This window comes from Candoia aspera, chromosome 1 (assembly GCF_035149785.1).
Source record: "Candoia aspera isolate rCanAsp1 chromosome 1, rCanAsp1.hap2, whole genome shotgun sequence".
Taxonomy (NCBI): domain Eukaryota; kingdom Metazoa; phylum Chordata; class Lepidosauria; order Squamata; family Boidae; genus Candoia; species Candoia aspera.
Genome location: NC_086153.1, coordinates 330,537,321 through 330,557,893, shown reverse-complemented (window position 1 = coordinate 330,557,893; position 20,573 = coordinate 330,537,321). Strand labels below are relative to the sequence as shown.

The 20,573-nt window shown below is 43.3% G+C and overlaps 2 protein-coding genes across 2 annotated transcripts in view; one reads left to right on the top strand and one right to left on the bottom strand.

Annotated features, from left to right (window-relative positions):
- Positions 1–20,573, top strand: part of MYO9B (myosin IXB) — a 78,555-nt gene that overhangs the window by 55,080 nt on the left and 2,902 nt on the right. The window contains exons 22-37 of the mRNA XM_063290678.1: positions 48–214; positions 743–1,627; positions 3,679–3,742; positions 5,091–5,221; positions 5,700–5,848; positions 6,482–6,672; positions 8,120–8,218; positions 9,316–9,492; positions 11,374–11,415; positions 12,040–12,151; positions 12,769–12,842; positions 14,752–14,944; positions 15,506–15,634; positions 15,790–15,895; positions 18,438–18,569; positions 19,253–19,376. Of these exons, the coding sequence (XP_063146748.1) occupies positions 48–214; positions 743–1,627; positions 3,679–3,742; positions 5,091–5,221; positions 5,700–5,848; positions 6,482–6,672; positions 8,120–8,218; positions 9,316–9,492; positions 11,374–11,415; positions 12,040–12,151; positions 12,769–12,842; positions 14,752–14,944; positions 15,506–15,634; positions 15,790–15,895; positions 18,438–18,569; positions 19,253–19,376 (2,775 nt within the window). The remainder of the gene's footprint in view (positions 1–47; positions 215–742; positions 1,628–3,678; positions 3,743–5,090; positions 5,222–5,699; positions 5,849–6,481; positions 6,673–8,119; positions 8,219–9,315; positions 9,493–11,373; positions 11,416–12,039; positions 12,152–12,768; positions 12,843–14,751; positions 14,945–15,505; positions 15,635–15,789; positions 15,896–18,437; positions 18,570–19,252; positions 19,377–20,573) is intronic.
- ARRDC2 (arrestin domain containing 2) overlaps positions 10,491–20,573 on the bottom strand; it is a 463,191-nt gene continuing 453,108 nt past the window's right edge. Inside the window, exon 9 of the transcript XR_010066958.1 lies at positions 10,491–10,504. The gene's annotated coding sequence lies outside the window, so the exon portion shown is untranslated. The remainder of the gene's footprint in view (positions 10,505–20,573) is intronic.

Here is a 20,573-nt window from a genome sequence, read left to right as displayed (position 1 = left end):
TCCCCTCCCATAAAGGTCTGTTCCTCCTCTGCATCCCTTGGTTGCAGGCATGCTGGCGTTCTTATTGTGTCCGGAGGGCACTGGAGAAAGAAAATGCTGCTATTTATATCCAGTCAGTGTGGCGTGGATCCCGGGAGAGGAAAGCATACCAGCGGCAGAAGAAGAGGGTTTGTCTCCTTCAGGCTCTGGCACGGGGATATCTGCAGCGCAAGAGGTGAGCAATCCATGGTTGTACACATTTCTCTTGAACCTAGAGCGATAAAATGTGAAGAATCCTGCTAGATTAAAGCAGAGATCCATCAGGTCCAACATTTTGCTTTCAGAAGTCCCAGACAGGTGCTTCGGAGAGCCGAAGAGTATGTTTTGCATTTTGCCTTCTCATAGGATTGGGGTTAGGGGCAGTGATGGTAATAAAGGGGTGCTGGGTATCCAGTTCGGCATTTTCTTTCTTGGCTCTGCAACTTTCTTGAGAGAGCCAGTTTGGTCTAGTGGTGAAGTGATCAGTGTAGAAACCAGGAGATTGTGAGTTCTAGTCCCACCTTAGGTACAAAGCCAGCTGGGTGACCTTGGGCCAGTCATTCTCTCTCAGCCCTAGGAAGCAGGCAATGGCAAACCACTTCCAAAAATCTTGCCAAGGCATTTGCCAGGAGTCAAAACTGACTGAAGGCTCTCACAAACACACACACACTCACACACACTTTCCTGAGTAAATTGCTCTTTTTTCCCCCCCTTAAATCTTTAGGTTTCATCAAATGATCGCAGATAAAAAACAAGAGGAAATAAAACAGGAACTTATAAAACAAGATAACGAGTTCCAGCCAAAGGAACCCATCTCGGACCAGATGGCGGTAGAACTGGATGTACAGCTGGATAAAACATCTGGACTGACAGCAGAAGGTGATGGAGCTAAAAATGACCAAGCAGGAAAACAGTCTCCTCTTCTGCCTCAGAAGAACAGCCGTAAAAAACGGGAGCACCGCCGACAAAGGGGGCTGGAGCACAACAAGCTGCAAAACAAGCAAGTTGCTTTAGCATTTGAGGGGGGTGCTGAAGTCCCTCTTGGGGAAGAGAGCCCACCTTGCAACACAGAAGAGGAAGAAGAGGCTCAAAAGCCCAAGCAACCTGTAGAGGAGGACGCAGTTTCCTCTTCTGAAAGGCTCCCCAAACATGTTGAGGAGAAAGGAGCACCAGGGACCGACAATTATCCCCTTCCTTCAGATGATGGTGCCCTGGTTCCCAGTCCAACCCCAGGACTGAAACTGGAAGGCAGGGTGGTCAAAGAGGATACAAATGCGCAGGAAAGACTGGAAAATCCCAAGATCCGGACCAGCCAAAGCTTCACGTACCCTGAGAGACCCACAGAGCTGGGCCTAAATCGGCCAAACCATTTGGCGGCTAACCGGAGCTTCCGAGGCCACACTGAGAAGAGCCAGAAGCAGGCCGCGAAGGACTTAGGGAGTCCCCCCTCTTTCCAAATCCAGCGGTACCAGGATGACCCGAGCAAACTCCGAGATAAGCGGGAGCGTTGGCAAGGAAAGAGGCAGCTGGTCAGCGGACAGAGCAACATGCTCAGCCAGCCTTTGGAGGAGAGGAGCGGCCCTGCCGAGTCTTCACCCACCCAGTTAACGTAAGACTCCAGCATCAGCTCTTTAAGCCTGAAAAAGAAGGAGAGAGAAAAATTGGGACAGGTAGATCTTGAGTGCCAGTTTGAATTGGGTTTCCTGCAAAACTTCTTTTTCCCAAAGCTGTGCTTTCTTATACAATCACTAATGGTTTTCTAAAGCACTCTACATACATCATGTAGTGCTTCAGTAGCAAAAAGAAACATCTCCCTTTGCCCCCGGAAGCTTAATCTAAATGAGGCCATGCAGAGCAAAAGAGAAAGGATGATAAAAAGCAAGGGAACTGAGAAATCAATTGAAGCAAATATTTGTAGCTCAGGGTTGACCTGGGGAGTCCTTGGTGCTCTCTGAGCCTTGTTGTTTTCTTGCAGATGTTTCATTGCCAGACTAGGCAACATCTTCAGTGCAAAGAGGGAGTGGGCCTTGCTCTCAGTTTATATACCTTGGTTTATCCAGCTTGTGTTGGGAGGGGTATTGTTCTCTCCTTGGGAGTTCTTTGATTCGGCTGTTGTTTGCTGCTTGGTTGATTGCCTGAGTTAATAGTTCCTTGATTAGGGTGTATTGTGCTGTTTGATGGTTCATCTGGTGTTAATCCTAGTGTTGATTTTTGCATATCTGGGTGTTGATTGCTGGCAAGGGAGTGTACTGGTCTTTTGGCTTTTCTGTTGTCTCTTTTGAATGGTATGTAAATGTTGTTTACCTCTATGTGTCTCTTGACGGCTGCTTTGTCTGAGTGCCGGGCTTCCAGGAATTCTCTGGCGTTTTTGGATTTGGATTTGTTTAGGATGCTCACTGTTTCCCAGTTGAAACAATGGTTGAGTCTGTCCATGTGTTGTGAGATTAAGGAGTTCTCATCGTGTCTTCTGACTGCTAGTTGGTGTTCGTGGATGTGCTCTGCTAGTCTTCTGCCTGTCTGTCCTACATAGTGGCCATTACAGTCTTTGCATTGTATGTTATAAATAGCTCCTGTTTATGTGCTACGGTGATGCCATGTGGTTGTAACAGTCTGTTGGTGGTTTCTGAGATGTTTCTGATGTATGGCAGTGTTATCCTTTTCATAGCTTCTGTTAGTTGGGTTGTAGTAGGTTGGGTGGTGAGGCACTTATTGATAAAGTTGAGCGGGTATCCATTTTGTTAGAGCTGCAGCCCTTTTTACTGCCCAAGTAAAACAAGGGAAGAACCAAATTATTCCTTCTGGTTGCCTTAGACCTTCTTTTTATAACCTGTCGTGCAGTACACAACTAGCAATACTGCCTTCTCCAGTCATGATCTGCCAAGTTGGAGAAGGTTGCCTAAGCTTTTGCATCCTGGCTCCTTACTCTTCACCACTGATCCTCTGCTCTTTGATTATTCTAATTGGCTTCTGTATTTCCATTGTTGAGGCTGTTGCAGTTTCTTCATGTTGACTGAATTGTTTTAGATTATGGACTTCCGTATTTACATGCAGTGACATAAGGAGATCCAGGAGGCAGAGGGCAAGTGTTAGGAGCAAGAAAAAGGTGGTACAGATGGTCATAGAAACGCTGGTAGGGGGCTTGTACCTTGGATTCTCACTGATCTGGATGTTGCTTTCCACCCAGATAATATTTACTGCAAATGGGTCTTGGCTTTCTTTGAAAACAACAATTTATATCAGCTTGAATCGCCTGTCTTTATCAGTAAGTTCTAACTTGAAACTATTTCAGTTGAACTAATGTGCTGGATCTGCCCTCAAATTCAGCATTCTGTTTTCGACCACTGCTAATGAGTTGACTCCAAGGAAGCTCAAGAGGAGCACTTGAAGGCAACAGTTCTCCCTTGTCATCTGTCAAAGATTCAGAGGAGGATTGATGGTAGTAGACATGGAGAACTGAAATGAGTTGATCGGATCCCTTTTAAAGCTGCATAGGAGGAAGCATGTGATTCTCCCCTGCTTTTTGTGTAGCCTGTCTTCCTTGATTCTGATGAATTCTGAAAATAATAATAATAGAATAACAACTTGAGTGTTATTGGCCTCTAACAAGACCCCTCTAAAGCACAGTAGTTTCATTTTGAAATGTCTTTTTTCCCCTTACAGAAAGAAAGAAACGGCTTCTTCCTTGGACATCCCCAATGTCACTGTTTCCGCTTCCACAAGCCAGGTACTGCTGCTCAACTAGATCTGTTCATTTTATGAGCCTTATAACTAGGCCCGGCCACAAGGAGCATTGTGCAAGAGAGAACAGCTCACGGTAGTTTGAGCAAAAAAGAACAGCACCAGGAAAAGAACCTTAACCAAACCAATAGATGCCTAGTTTGCTACAGGAGACTGACACCAATTTTGCTGTCCCAACTTACAGTCAAATGCTTGTATGCAGGAGATAACAGATGCAATGGATTAAATCTGAGAAAAGACTTTTTTTTTCTTGGAATATGGGGTGTTGCTAATAGGAGAAGAAATGAACCATTCTTTTAAGAAAGCTTTGTATGTCTGGAGGAAAATCTACAGCTGGGAGATTGAAGTGCATACTTGACACATTTTTGGGCAGAAGGACAGACTTTTTTTGTTTTCCATACATCGTGGATATTCAAAGCAGTGATCAATCAGACTGTACAAGTTAGCTTCTCATACCAGCCTTATTTGGGAGGTGATTAGATGCTGTAATACAGTTGGACAGCCCATGGCTTTTTCTACAGAATACCCCTGGTTCAAACCCCGCCACCTTTACCTTCATTAAAAAGGTTTTAAATAAAAAAGTAACTGTTCTCCTGAAGAGTTGCTTTGTGCCAAAAGAGGCTGAAAAGGCTGAGCAGCCTGCATGACAGCATCAATGTATATCCCATTTTTTCCTAGGATAGTATTCAGAGCAATTCATAGCAAGATGTTGAAACAATAAAGCTAACCAAATGGTTGGTGGGGACATGGGAAAACAGTTTACATAAAACATCAATTGTCAACATGTAAAACTGCACCAGCCAGTTTGAAAATCACACTAAAAGACAAATCAGCTTAATGGGTTTGATTAAAATTCAAATACTTTTGGTTTGATAATTGAAGGAAAACTGAAAAACTGGAGTATATCATTGAAAGAAGAGACTTTCATTTTGGCAGAATTGACTGAAAGGTCTTTCCAATGGATTTTAGAGTAATACCCAAGCAGATTTCTATGGGTCAGTGAGGAATCTATAAATATATTGGATGAAACTTAGGTTTTATGCATAGAAAAATCCCTTGTTTGGGCTTCAATATTTGTAGCTCAAAGGAGTGCAGATAATGGAACTTAGAAAGGCCTCTTTTTACATGAATAGTTGGAAAACCACTGCCAAATAGAGGACTGGGAGCTTGGTAGATTAATGGTCTAATTTGGCATAAGGCAGTTTTGTATGTTCTTGTGCTTCCAGTTGTGCATCCTCACACTTCCAGAAATTGTTACTTTTCAGTTTAATGAATGTAATAAGCAAAGTGACATGGTCTAAGGCAGGTTTTCATATTTTTCTTCACGTCTGCAGCCATCTCTGGACACAGTAGAACGTGACGGAAACACCCAGAAGAAGGCCACACCTAAGAAACCTGAGGAGCCACCTACTACCCTAAGTGCAGCGGGCCTCACCTCAGTATCCAGCCAACAGATGGATGCCAAGTAGGTGTGCCCTGTGGCCAACTAGGAGTGTCAGAGGAGTGATAATGGCAAAAGTATCCAGGTTAAGCAGTCATACGTGGTTTGGGGGCTGGGGAAGGGCATAAAGAGTCCCTGAGCCTCCCACTGGGGGAGAGGGGCAGTAATATAAATCTAATAATTAATTAATTAATTAATTAATTAATTAATTAATTAATAGCTCGGCCAATCACTATTCCAGTAGCTCCCTTAGACAGACACACACTTTGCTTCTTACTTCTTGCAGGCCACAGCTACCTTCTTCTCAGCTGCACGTGCTGAACTTCAGCTTGTATTGTTCCTTGGGCCGCTTTAGTGCAAAACCTGTTCTGAGCCACCTGATCAGCCGCCTAATAGAAGGAGCAATTTGTTCTTCCTAGCCCAAATTCCAGCCTCCTTTTTTTTTTTTCATGAATCTTCAGCTACCTTTCCATTCCTGCTAACCGTTTTCTATTTTTGTCAGGCCTGCCTTCAAGAGTCCGTTGCGGAGACTCTTGGCAAAAAGGACGGACAAGAAGAGCATCAAAGAGTATCCTGAAGCACTTGAGGATGGCAGTGAGACTATTCCATTCTTCTCCTGTGTGCTGCCTGTGGAGCAGAAGGCGGTAGAAGGTAAGTGTCGACACCTGCTGAATATGATAATAAACTGCAGTGAAATAAAACAAGGTTGTCTTCTTTGATGCCGGTCTTCTGTTCTTGTAGCAGCATCGCCAGAAGAGCACCTTGTTCTCTAATACCTTGGAACAGGGTCTCTCAACCGTGGGGACTTTAAGGTGCGTGGACTGCGACTCCCAAAATTCTCCAGCCAGCCATGTTGAAGTCCACGCATCTTAAAGTCCCCACGGTTGAGAGACCCTGCCCTGGAAGGACTATTTATGTGGGTTGGAGTAGGCAGCCACAACCCCCAAGTCTCTTACTACAAATTACAAACAGAAACACCCCAAGTTCTCCATTGTACAAACTGAACATTTTTCTAAGCCTCCTTGTCACATCAGTGGAGCAGGATTTTGGGGAAGAGAGGTGGGAGGGATGAGGAGTAGCAGAAAAAAAAAAAGGATTATATTTCCCCAAGTATGATTTCCCCAAGTATGATTCCCCCAAATTTAAAAAGGCTTCCCAGCTCTAATGTGGATGATAATCAGAAACTGTGTACCTGCCTGAATGATAATATCTGAGACCAACGGTTGACTGTGAAGAAAAGGAAGGACAGCTCTTAAGCCTGCGTCTGTTTCCCCCCATTTCCAGCTCCCTCTGGGCCTCCAAATCACCCCCAGTTGGAGGAACGCCAGGCAAAAGAACTTGGCAAAGCTAAGAGGAACCGTACCATTAAAATCAGCAAAGCCAAAAGAGCACCAGAGAAATGGAAGGCGCCGTTTCTAAGGGAGATTGCAAACGCTAGTGAACTGAAATATTTGGATGAATTCCTTCTGAACAAGGTGAGAGATGGGAGTTGGGTCTGAGAACCAGATCGGGCACCCTTTTAGGAAATGAAAACAGGATACACAGAATGTGTAGTTGACTTTCTTGGTAAGTTGTACTCTAACTCAGGAATACATAGTCTTGCCCAGGGATTCCCAACCATTCTGTTTGTTTATTCACGATATTTATGGTGTGCGACAGTTACCAAGGACCCTGGATAGGGTCAACAAAATCATAAATAAATAATAAAAAAAACAACAGCATACAAATATTTAGAAGTCCATTAAGCAATCAACATACTTGGGGTTGGATAGTGCCTTAAAGTGCCCCTCCTACGTAATGATTGAAGAGATCATAGCCATCTGGATTTTATGAGCTGGGGTGGTTAAGAAATTGTTTTAGTTTTAGTTTTAATGGGATTTTATTTGAATTTTATTGTATATTTATTTGAATTTTATTGTATATTTATTCTGTATTGTAAACCGCCCAGAGTCCCTCTGGTCGGAGGAGATGGGCGGTGACAAATTTGATTGATTGATTAATTAATTAATTAATTAAAAACCACGTAAGTGCCCAATAGCTTAAACTACCTAAGAGCCAAATACCCACTAAAACAATACTGCTTTAGCTAGTTTATGAAACACCGATCGGCAGGGACCTTCCCTACCTCTTAGGGGAGAGTGTTCCATAGAATGGGCCTGATCATGTCTCTCTTGAAGAGGGGGGATCCACAACAAGCCCTCATTTGATGACTAGACTAGATGGACATCTACTTCAGTTCACGCAAGGTGTTGCCTGACACATCCCACTGCTACACTGTAAAGGTTTTAATAACCAGCACTTTGAATTGGGCCCAGAATCCTACTAGCAACCAGTGCAGCAACCTGAGGATCAGTTTATTTTAACCTGATGGAGTTGTCCTGTCAGAATTCTGGCTGCCCCATTTTGTATCAGATTAGCTTTCTGGCCATCTCCAAGGCAACCTCAAACATGTTGCATTGAGGACCTTTTTGTCCTGACTAAGCAAGAACCACACCGAGACAAGGAAGAAGTCTCTAGCGTTTTGTTACTGCTATTGTAGACAGAAAATCCTACCAAACTGAAGAAGCGTGGGAAAACCCAGACAGATAAACCCCAAAAGTCAAGGCAGGTCTCTTCTGGGTTTCTTTGAATGACAGCTCAAAGTCTCTAAACTATGCATGCGTTTTCCCTCCTGGATAGGGGCGCCCTCCTGCTCACCATCCATACTTATGACACTTTTTTTTCTTTCCAGTACCTTTTTTTTCCTGCCTCAAAATTTGAACATGCACAAATTAACATCTTACACACCTTCATATAAATTATCCGAATAGCAGGATTATCAGTGCAGAGGGGAAGAGGGCTGAAGACACAGTGTGAGCCTTTTTAAAGGGAAGATTATAATACATTCCTCCCCTGACTTGCATTGTTACTGCTTTTCTTTAGATAAATGATCTTCAGTCTCAGAAGTCAGCCATTGAATGCTTGTTTTTTGAAGCCACTGAGAAGTTCCGTGGGAATATCAAAACTATGTATTCCGCTCCTGTAAGTAGCTTGTGAGGGAATGTCAAAATGGAGGACCACTGAGTTAAATGAAGGAGAACAACTTTAAGACAAAATTCTCTATTAAATGGTTGCAGAAGTCATTGATAGCTGGGAAATACCCAGTAGAATAACTTCATTGGCATGTGGAGAAATTTTAACATTGTCTGGAATCTGTATTAACAATGATTATGTGTTCAATAGCTAGGCCTTCAGTTTGTAAATTCTGCTTCATGAAAACAAGACTTACATTAAATCTACATTGGAATTCCATTCTTTCAGTTATAAACACAACAATATCTTCCTATTTAGTTATTCATCTTGATTATATCCCACTTTTCCTCCAGAAGCTTTAGGTGAGTGTATATGGCACCTTTTCAAGTAGCCCAGTGAGCTTCAGTGACAGTGTCAGACATGAACCTGGGTCTCCCCATCTTAGCACAACAGCTTCATCCTAATACGACACCTTTTCTTTTATATCACACTGACTTTCTGAGTTGCTAAATTGCTTAACCTATAACTAACTTCTTTAACAGCTCCCGAGCATTTTAGATCACAAATTCATTAATGCAGCCCTGATGGATCAGATCTAAATTTAATGTAATGCAACAATCCACTACATATCTCAGTGAAATGCCCAGAAGTAGAGAATGAAGGTAACAATCCTTCCCTGTTGCTCCCATAAACAGATATATCAGAGATAGATTGCCTTTGAACAGGGAGGTTTTGTTTAATATCCAAGACTTAACTGTTATAAACCTCCTTCTACTCCTTCATGGAGTTATTTGATCCTCCTTTAAAGCTGTTTAACCTCTGATCTTCCTTACGTGTCATCCTAAGCTTCATAAATTAATTATACATTTTATAAAGTATTTTTCTGTCCTGAATTTACTGCCTGACTTTACTGCTGAAAAGGTTTGAGTTTGGCTAAGTTTCAAAAGCTGTGATGCTGGAGATTCCGTAACATCTCTGAATACGGAATCCATGTGCTCTGCTTACGGTTGAGCACCTTGCAGCATAGAAGAGGAACCATCCTGTTCCCCATACTGTTGGTGTATCCCTGCTCAGTATCCCTTCTTATGTTCGCCACCTTTCCACAGGATGGGCAGATTCATGTTGGCTACCGAGACCTGATGGAGAACTACCAACTCCTCGTGGTCAACATGGCCAGACAGAGAGAAGAGAAGGATGTGAAACTGGTCTTGAATCTTTTCCAGTCTCTTCTGGATGAGTTTGCCCGCAGCTATGCCAGAAAGGAGGAGCCGGAGCAACTCAAGGTCTAGCATTTATTTCCTTGGAACTTATTTGAGATCTTAGACTTTTTTTTCATGGAGAGTTTTGACATGGGTGATTTTCTTCTTGAATCACTTGAAAAAGGAGTTGCATGCGTTATTATTTCATCATTATTATTTCTGCACAAACTAGATTGCCTCATTTCACTTTAATCTAGAGCACTATTTCCCAACCTGGGCAATATCCAGACATGTGGACTCCAAATCCCAGAATTCCACAGCCAGCATGAGAATCCTGGGAGTCGAAGTCTACACACCTGGAAGCTGCCAAGGTTGGAAAACACTAGTGGAGAGTTTTGCACCCATGTTTATAACTTATTCCTAGAGAACATATTGCCTGGTTTTCTTTTTCATTTTGCTTTTGTCCACTTTTAATTTCGATCTGAGATATGTTGAGCCTGTCAGTTTCTGAAGCTTTAGCCTGCTGAATGGGGTTCCTTTAGCCAGGGGTAAGTGCCCATGGGTTACAGGAAATCTGCAGCCACCAGATAAAATTCTGTGTTGCTGAAATTCAGTGGTAAAGTAGCCAGTTAAAAAACTTGGTTGGTTGGTTGGTTTTCTATCCCACCTTTAATATTTTTATAAATAACTCAAGGCGGCAAACATACCTAATACTCCTTCCTCCTCCTATTTTCCCCACAACAGCAACCCTGTGAGGTGGGTTGGGCTGAGAGAGAGCGACTGGCCCAAAGTCACCCAGCCGGCTTTCATGCCCAAGGCAGGACTAGAACTCTTGGTCTCCTGGTTTCTAACCCGTTGCCTTAACCACTAGACCAAACTGGCTCTCTGTTATACAAGTATCTGTGAGGTGAAATGTTCCAATTCCCACAGTTAACCCCCACTGAAGCCTTTAGAAAACAGGCTGAACTTTGCAGCTGAAATCTGACTGCAAAGTGACAATTTGGGCACTGCAATTTTCAGCTTATATGTGGTAAAATAAGAGGAGGAGGAATGTGAGTGTAACAGCTCTGCAAATTAAAAGACTCCCATTCCCATCCTTAAAGTAATCCTCTCCTAATCCCCCAAATTACTTCTCAGCCCCATCCTTTCTGATGACATCACCTCATCACTGGCCAGCCTCTGCGGGCTGATCAGAGGGGTGAACTGCCAGCCCTGAGCCCCAAAGGTTGCTCATTCTTGCCTGAGCCTCCTCCTTTGGAAAAAGCAAGGAGTCTGTTATTAGAAGAATGTGAAGAACAGAATCATGAATTCAGATCATGAAGCAGTTAAGTGCTCCATGATAACCCTCCTGAGCTACCTATGGTGACTGAAATATGCACACAACAGCATCATGATGCAAACTCTGCCCTTACATCTTTGTTTCTGATATAGTGCGTACATTGTGGGGCCTGCATCACGACACCGTGGCTCGTGTTTCGCCTCTTGTTCCCCCTCCCTGCCAGTTCCAACAGGCACTCCTGATCTAGTGGGTAGAAAATACACGTGGAATTAGTATCCCCAGCCACAGGAATATTTTATAGGGAGATAACAACTAGTCAGAAAGCTAGGCAGGTGCCAAAAAGAGAGTATGTTATGTTTCCCTTCAACTATTGTTTTTGTGATAGAGATGTTAAATATATCAATATATACAAATTACTGTTCATACACTCCCTTGTTCTCCCTACTATCTAACTGCTCAATATATTCCCTCTGAATCACTCACTGAGTTCTAAAATGTAAAAGGGGCAAATGCTGCAGTTTGCTAGAGAACTGGGAATATTATCTTGCTTCCCAGAAGCCAAGCAATCTTTTGCTGCTGAATGCCAAGGGCTGGCTTTTCTTCATTAGAGATCAGCTCTAATGGAAAGCTCAGCTAGAAGAGAAAGGAAGTGAAAAAGAATCCTTTTCTTCTTACTCTTCCAACAGCAAAGCAAGGCTCAAAAAAAGAAGCGGAAACAGGAACACGTGGTGAGTCCTTCCTGATCTTCAGCATTATATAAGCCATTGAATTAGGTATGGGTTTGGGGGCTGCCGGTTGTTAGAACTGTCCCTTATCCCTTTAGAAGGGGGGAAAAAAGCCTTTCTGGTGGGGAAGAGAAGAATGAGAAGATGGGAATTATTATGGCGTGTTAAGTTTTTATGTTGTGGTATCTTCTGGTGTGGAGCGAGCTACTTTTGGGGGGAAGCGAGTCTGACATAATGAGAGGAAGTAACATTTGGAGATGCAAAAAAGTGCAGGTTTTGTGTATTTGCAGAGGAACTACCAGAAAATGCAAGAATTATGGGGAAATGTGTTTGCAAGGAGCTTGGTATGTTTTGTAATACTTACAACAAATCAACTGGATAGGAAGGCATAGGATGCTATAAAGACATGTAAAATGACACCTCTGCCCAGAGTCTTGCCTGAAAACATTCTAGAAGGTGTGACAGTCTGGAATATATTTTTCACCAGCTGGAGTAGAGAATAATGACTAAGCAGTATGTTTGCAAGATCAGTTTTTACTTTCCCTTTTTCAATAAAATCCATATCTGAAAATACAAGTTTAAATAAATAAATAGTGTGCATTAAAATATTTGTGTGACTCTTGACAGATTGTGGAACTCAATGGCCATGTATTTGTGAATTACCAAGTGAACATCTTACAGTCTTGCGAGCAGTGCTGTTCCTACATTTGGCCCATGGAGAAGGCTTGTCTTTGTAGCAGTAAGTGTGAGCTTATAGGAACTGGGAGCCCTTTGACACTCCCTTAAGCAGCTCTAGGTATTTCTCATTATAATAAGCTTGTTCTTTTACAGTGGCATAATATTGTGGGCTGGGAGCAGGGAGATAAAGCTGCCACTGATAGTGATAGGAAACCTTTTTCTGAACTGGACTGGGAAGGAGGACTCTTGTTTACCTCCCTCCCAAAATGGAAGCATTCCTCGTTCCCCAGGTTTTGATGCCCTCCTGATGCATTGCAACTCCTCGAATTCCCAATGCACCTGGAAGGCCCAGGCTACAGAAAGTTGATCCACCCCATAGAGCTTGTGGATGTGGGCAGAAATGTCAATTTTGCTTTCTCTGTGCTTGTTCCTCTCTCACTTAAAAGTTCCTCATCATCTTTTTCTCCATGGTTTGGGTGGGGAAGCAGTTTTTTTTAATTGTATCTCTCCCTTCTAGAAAAGGTGTCTCAAAGAAGCTAGCATTTTTCTTCCATGTTGCAAACACCACTCGATTAAAGCTTTGTCTCCACAAAGAGGAGAGTGGAAGGAGCCTTTTATTTGGGAGCAAAATCTGTTTTTAACAAGCCTTCCTTGTCTGTTTTCTCTTCCCTCTTCTAGTCTGTAAGCTGACCTGCCATAAGAAGTGCCTGTCCAGAATCCAAAGTGGATGCATGTCCTCACAAGCAAAAAAAGTAGGTGACAGCCCCTCCCTGGCCAGCTTTTGACCTGCCAGTTCAGCTGTAGGAAAGCAGAGATTGGCTTTGGTTACGATTCATGACTACCATGAGTCTGGTAGAACTCAGCACCAACAGAATCAAAGTCCTGCCACTAGATTTCAGTAAAGGTTATCAGACCAAGCCATCACCTGGACTGAGATCCTGCTTCCAAAAGTGACCAACCAGGTATATCCAGGGAGCCCCCAAGTAAGGGGATGAAGGAAGTAGTCCCGCCTTACTGACTACATCTGGTTCTCAAAATTATACTCCTTCTTAAATACGAATTTTCATTTCTTAGTTTTCAAAGTCACTAGTTGCTGAACCATTTTTTATCTGATCTGATTTATATAGCCACCAACCTCACAAACATGACTTTAGGTGGCTTACAATAAAAATAGATAAAGTACATATAATACAAAAAATAAAAACAATAGCAGCCGAGCATCATAAAACAACCATCAACATAGCCAGGAGACGGGCTCTGTCCCACACCCCAGGCTCAGGCACAAAACCAAGTTTTCAGGGCTTTGCAGAAGGCCAGCAGGGCCGGGGCTAGTCTGATCTCCGAGGCATGCATGATGCTCCAAGGGGCAGGCACCACGGCAGAAAAGACACTCCTTCTGGCCCCCACCAGCCAACTTTCCTTAGCTGATGGTATCCAGAGCATGCCCCACATGCCAGTTTGGGTAGGACAGGTAGAAATAATTGGGGAGAGCTGGTCCCATCAGTAACCCAGTCCCAAGCCATGAAGGGCTTTAAAGATGACTACCAGAACCTTGAATTGCACCTGGAAGCAAACTGGGAGTCAGTGCAGCTCATGGACCAGTGGTGTCACATGTGCCAAATAACTGGCACTGTTAACTGCTCGTGCCACCACATTCCGCACCAGCTGAAGTTCTGAATACTCTTCAAAGGCAGCCCCATGTAGAGCACATTGCAGTAGTCCAATCTGGAGATCACAAGGGCATAAGTGACTGTGAGCAGGGCTCCCCAGTCCAGGAATGAGTGCAGCTGACACACAACTTGAAGCACAGAAGCCGTGAGTCCAGAGGACCTCCAGATTGCTCACCAGGTCTGTCTGGGACAGTACCACCCCATCCAGAACCAAAGATGGAAGGTCCCAGGAACCAGGAGGTCCAAAAACATAGAGCCATTCAGTCCTGCTTGGGTGGAGCTGAAGCCTGTTGTACCTCATTAGGCCCCCACAGCCTCCAGGCATGAGACAGAACCTCCACAGCATCACTCAGACAGCCTGGGGTGGAGATATAAAGTGATGATACCTCACCCTAAACCCTTGGATGACCTCACCCAGCAGCTTCATGTGTACACCATTGATTTGTCTAACCCTGAATGATAAGAGCTGTGCTGATAAAGACTCTCAAGGTCTATCGGGTCCAGCATCCTTTTTCCCATAGAAGCCAATGTCTTTACAGATGATGCACTGTTAAAAATGGTGATTTCATACTCTTAGTAGTCAATAGAATTCTGTTTCTCCTCCATTCCTTTTCAAAGCCATTGAGCCAGTGGCTGTCTCCTTACATGTATCATTAAGTTCTCTATATTAGCAAAATGCTTTAACACAGTTTTAACAAAGCAGGTCAATCTGACCTGCTTCAAATAGCAGAGTCCCCTCATGTTACTAAGTAGTCCTCCATTCAGGAAAGAGCACCTACATACGGACAGTTAATGTGAAGAAAAAAGTACCTATCAGCTTGTTTTCTCTGCGAAATGAACATTTGGCCATGTTAACCTGAAATGATTTACCCCTGTACCTGCTATTCATTAGAGCTGGAGCCTCAGTTGTAAATTCTGCACTTCTCATTTGTATGACAAAAGTAGGTTATGCCACTAACGAGTTCATCTTGTCTTTTGCTTCTGGTCATAGGGTGACCAAGACCCAGAGCCACGTCACTTTGGGGTCGGTGTCAGTGCTTTGACTAGTGAGAAGAACTCTGTCCCCCTTGTCATGGAGAAGCTGCTGGAATATGTGGAGATGCATGGACTCTACACTGAAGGCATCTATCGGAAGTCAGGATCAGCAAATCGCATGAGGGAGTTGAAGCAGTCCCTGCAGGCAGGTAGGGATTGAAGTAGTGCTTCCCTAATGTACTTGGTAGCATTACTGCATGTGAGCTGTCCTTGGGAGATGGAGGAGAAGGAGAGAGAAGGCCACCATTAAAGAATAGGACCCAGGCTAAATCAGACAAACCTAAGCTGTAATAAAATCAAAGTCTTACCAGACTTGAAAGGACCAGAGCAGGAGTGGAGAGCTTGTGGACCTCCAGAAGTTATTGGACTGTAATGTGTATTTCATATCAAGAGCTACAGGGCCAGGGCTGATTAATTTGAATGCAACAGCAGCTGAAGGGCCACACGTTGCCAATTCCTGCATTGGGGGAAAGATCTTCATGTTGCCATCTGATGCAAAATCTCCAAGTTACTGCATTCAAGGTGTCATTCCTATGCATCTTCCATAGCAGTGTTTCTCAGCCTTGGCAACTTTAAGATGTGTGGACTTCAGCTCCCAGAATTCTGGGAGTTGAAGTCCACACATCTTAAAATTGCCACGGTTGAGAAACACTGTTCCATAGACTAAGGAGCTTCAATCATTCCCTCTTTGTTTTTTCCCTCCTTCTCAGACCCAAACTCAGTGCGGCTAGAGAACTACCCCATCCATACCATCACTGGGATCTTCAAACAATGGCTGAGAGAGTTACCAGATCCTCTTATGACTTTTGCTCAGTACAACGACTTCCTTCGGGCTGTGGGTGAGTATTGAAATGTCTTAGGAAAAAAGAGAGAATTCTTTTCTAGATGGTGTGAGACTGGATCCAGTTGGCTTCTGTAAGAAATAGAAGTAGTGGGCTAGATAGACACTGGATGTTATCTAGCTGTATTCTTCTTAAGTTCTCATTCCTTACAGAGCTCCCAGGGAAGCAAGAGCAGCTGTGTGCCATTTACAGTGTACTTGAACAGCTCCCGCAAGCCAATCATGACACTTTGGAGCGGCTGATTTTCCACCTTGTCAAGTAAGGACCATCTTGTGGTTTGACCCCTTCAATCAGGGAGGGATTATAGCCATGATCCTGTGAGATGTTGTAAATTTAAAATTTACAAGAGCCAGAGAACATTTGGCTAAGTGCTTACTTATTTAAAAGATGTCTGTACATAGTTTGTTTGAAATTTACTTTATACATACTCAAGATTCCAAAGTCAATAAAGTGTAAGTAGAGTAATGCCTGCTTGAAACCAAGAGGCCTTTTAAAAATAATCACTAAACTGCATAATCAGTTTAACTCATAATCCCCTTTCCCAAGGCGTCACGGAAATAAACGAATTCCCTTATTTCTTAATATTGCAATGTGGGAAGTAAGAAGGGCTAACAGTTGATGAAACATCTGCTTTGCCTGCAGAACATTCCATGTTCAATCCCTGTTGTTTTCATTTATGAAGCTGGGTGATGGGAAAATGTAGGCATATAAAACTGCAGAATCTGTTCTAGGAAACTTTAAGTACTGCACTATTTCCTTGAATGCTTGTTTTCTCCCAGATGTGCCAATCCAACTGTGTTAGAGACGATTCGTATGCTTTGTGAAATTAAATTTCTGGAGGTGGCTCATGATGGTGTGAATGCAGTTTTCAGGACTAGAGTGTGTCTGGGTATGAACCACTTCCTGTTCCAGAAAATTTGCTTCCAAAAACACACAAACCACTCTCAGAAAAGCCAGATCAGTGGATTCTGGCAGGAAAACAAACTTTCCAGCAAGCACCAGAAAGTTCCAAGAATGGACTTTGCAGTTTTACATACCACCAAAAAAATGCCTTTCAGAAGACTACTGGGTAGATGCTGCAATTATTTATTTTAGTAGAAGGCAACATGGATCATGGTATCCATCAGGAGCACCTGCAAGGGTTGGGGATTGGAGGTACTGTTCTGCAGTGGTTCCATTCCTTCCTTAGTGGATGGCTTCAGTAAATGTGCCTGGGGGAGGAGTGAGGCTGTGGTTACTCCAGTGTGGGCCACTACAAGGTTCAGTCAGCATGTACATGAAGCCACTGGGAAAGGTCATCCATCAGTCTGGGGTGAGATGTCATCAGTATGCTGATAATATTAAATAATACTTTGCCAGGAATGCTCTAGAAATCCTGACTTGATGCCTGCAGGCTTGGAGGATCTGGATGGGTCAAAACAAGTTCAGATTAAATCCTCACAACATAGAGCTGCTGTTTGTCAGCTTTAGATCTGGCTCCGTCCCAATTCTGGTTTAGATCTTGATGGATTTGCATTCTACTTGAAGGAGCAAATCTGTAATTTGGGGTCATACTGGAATTATGGCTCCTGCTGAAACAGGTGGAAACCATGGCTGGGGGTCAGGGTGGGGGGTTATCCTGCTCCGACTGGTGTGCCAGTTTATTATTATCGTTGTTGTTATCAAAATGTATATGCTGCCCAACTCCCAGTGACTCTAGACAGCTGAGAGACTACCAGATGAGAATACCATGACTATACTGACTCATGTCCTTGTCACCTCGCAATGAAACAATTATAGCATGCATTTCTATATGGGATGGCCTTGGAAACTGACCTGGAATCTTCATTTGATCCAAAGAGCAATGGCTCATCTGCTACCTAGAGAGAGCAATTTGGCCATGTAACACCGGTGACGTGGCTGCTGTGTTGCTTATGCATTTGCTTCTGGGTCCAGTTCAGTGTGGTGGTTGTGACCTATAAAACCATACGTGGCTTGGCCCACAGATGATAAGATGGTTTGCTCCATCAAGATCTATCCTGCTGTTCGTATACCTACAAGAAGGGATTACTGAGTGTCTCCACCTGTATGAAATCAAGGTGGTGGGAGGCTAATGAAATCCCCCCATGCTGTTTAATATCTTGCCTCCCAAGATGCCGAATGCCTCAAATCTGCTTGCCGAGCATTTGGGATTTAATGGTATGTAAGCTGCCTTTTAGATGGTTAGTTGTTGTCTGCTTTTGTGTTACTATCTTTATGTTACTATGTTAGCACCTTCTTGTTTTGAGACTTTCCAAATCAGGCAGTACATAAGACTTTGTTCTCAAACAAACAAACTTCATACACATCACCTTTGGAAGAGACCATAATGTATTACGTGTAGGAAAGGTTTCTGGTTGGAATAAACAGGAGTTTATCTGCTCTGCATTCAGAAGATCCAGCTCTAATCTTCAGGATGATATTTGTACCAGTTGGGAGCAGAACATTCTGGATTGGGTTCAGCAACAGTCTGACTCAGTATAGAGATGATTTTATGTATTTTATGTTTTATGTATCTTGTTCACCTTGTGAATAGTTGAATTGTATTGGTGAAAGAAGTTAAAGATAGCCTTCATGGAAAAGGAACAATTATGGGGGGAGAAAAACTTCCTGAAAATCCAGCTTTTGGGGGCCACAGTATTTAGTTAATGAAGACAGACAAAGGGTTAGTGGGTTGGCAAAAGATGTTGGCAGTGTAAAGAGTAAAGGCCAATCTATCTTTTCTCCCCTCTAACCTAGCATGCTTAAACGTACACAAAATTCTCTTCTCATACCCAAACAGGGTAGCTGTGGTAGAAGAAGTCAATCGGATGTCACCCAACGCCCTGGCCATTGTCTTCGCCCCTTGCCTCTTGCGCTGTCCTGACAACTCGGATCCTCTTACTAGCATGAAGGATGTCTCCAAAACAACCATGTGAGTAATCCTTGGTTGCCTGTGAACAATGAGGCCTGGATAACAGAAGTTGTGTGGGCAGGTAAACTTCTCCAATGCTCTGTGTGAAACAGGCATTGCTGATCTCTAATGAGGCCTAGTCTCCACAGTCTCCCAACAATACAGTCTCCCAACGGTATTAAATGTTCCAGAGATCTTTAGTGTGAATTTTACTTCTACCATCTGATTATTACCCTGATTTTCTCTGCAAGTAATAGACAGCTTAATATTATTTTTCCATCTATCACCATTAATCCCCTGGCCAAACAGCACATTCCTTCTAAAGCTTCTTTACCACCCCTTGAACTGATTTCCTTTTTCTAATTCAGATGGCATCCTGTGAGATGGTAGAACTTGGATGGTATCTCTGTTGGAAGAGGGAGACAGAAAGGTGGATCTGATGGGAAATGGAGGTTGGCCGGTTGTTAATATACACAACATCAGTGCATGTGATCATCCAGTGACTTTCCCTGCTCTCATAATTGTACTGTTGGGAGTGTGGTGTCTCTTCTGTCGGCTCATTTATCCATGCATGCATTCGCCTGACCCACTCACTCTTCCACGCCGTATCCTCTCTTCCACCCATCAAGGAAGGGCCCAGGAAGGATCTGTGATTCTTTTCTCCATTTCTCCTTTCGCTCTCTCTTTTCCCCGCATATGCATAGGTGTGTAGAGATGATCATCAAGGAGCAGCTGAGAAAGTACAAGATGAAGATGGATGAAATTTGCCAACTAGAAGCAGCTGAAAGCATCGCTCTACGGCGGCTTTCACTGCTTCGACAGAACAAAGTAAGCACCGAGCTTGGGTGGGGCAAAACCAGATGTGATGGAGATTTCACAACAGCAGTGTGACTTTTCCATTTATCTCACACAGCAAGGCTGATGATGTGTAATTTGCAGGCTCTTGTTAAATTCCAAAGGACTTATTTTTGTGTGAGTGAAAGTTAGGAAGAAAAAGCCAGTCAGACTGTATTTAAAGCAGTTCTGACATAAACTCAGAATGTAATCCAGTAAATGCATTTGATTATAAATTGTTGGGATGTCTCCAGTCACAAGAAGTTCTGTTCTAGCCTCTGATTGCCCCACTGCACCTGGAGTGCAGAGACCATTTGCGCTGGGTCCGGTTCTGCACAGGCATTTTGGAGGAAGTTACCCTCTGCTGTACATATTAGTCAAAATGGTTAGGTCTGGAAAACAGTCCTGTCAAGGGCAGTTGAAAAACTGAGTATGTTAACTTTGGAGGAGGGAAGAATAAGAGGCGACATCGCAGTCTTTATGTAACGTACGTAAGAGAAGGAGCAGTCGTGTCTCTGTTGTTCTAGAAGGTAACCATGGAAATAATTGATGTATGGAAACAGGTTTTTGCTGAACAGTAAGAACATCTTCCTGGTTTATGGCAAAAGCTGTTTGATAGTGGGACAGACTATCTCAGGAAGAACAGACAGACCCTGTTAGGTAGGCTGGAACAGTCTGACTGCAGATCCTGTGCCTTGCCGTCATTACTGATGAAGTTCTTCTGGGACACTCAAGAGTGTCATCTGATGAGGTTTTTATGGCATTGATTTAAATCGATGAGCAAAGTGCTTGGAGAGTGTTGTTCAACCACCTTTAGTCCCCATGCTTGTCAGTTTTGGTTAGCTTTAATATGTCAAAGGGGATTAACTGCAGGAGTGCAGCCCCGTTGATTCTCTTCAGCAGCTTTTAATAACGCCGGCCATGTTACTTTGTCAGACAACGGCATGGTTTGGGAGCCATGGTGATACCATTCTGATATTTATATTTTATGTTTCTTTTATATTTAGTGGTTGGCTTTATATGGGTTGGGTATATTAAAAAGAATTACAGAGTGGCAGAATTACACTAATCATTCATTTCCTGACCTAAGGAACCCAGAATGTGCTGGATGGATTATTGCTCTTGCCATTCAACTCATCTGTTTGACTGTGGAGGAGTGTGGAAGGCCAGATCAGACGATCTCAAAGTTCA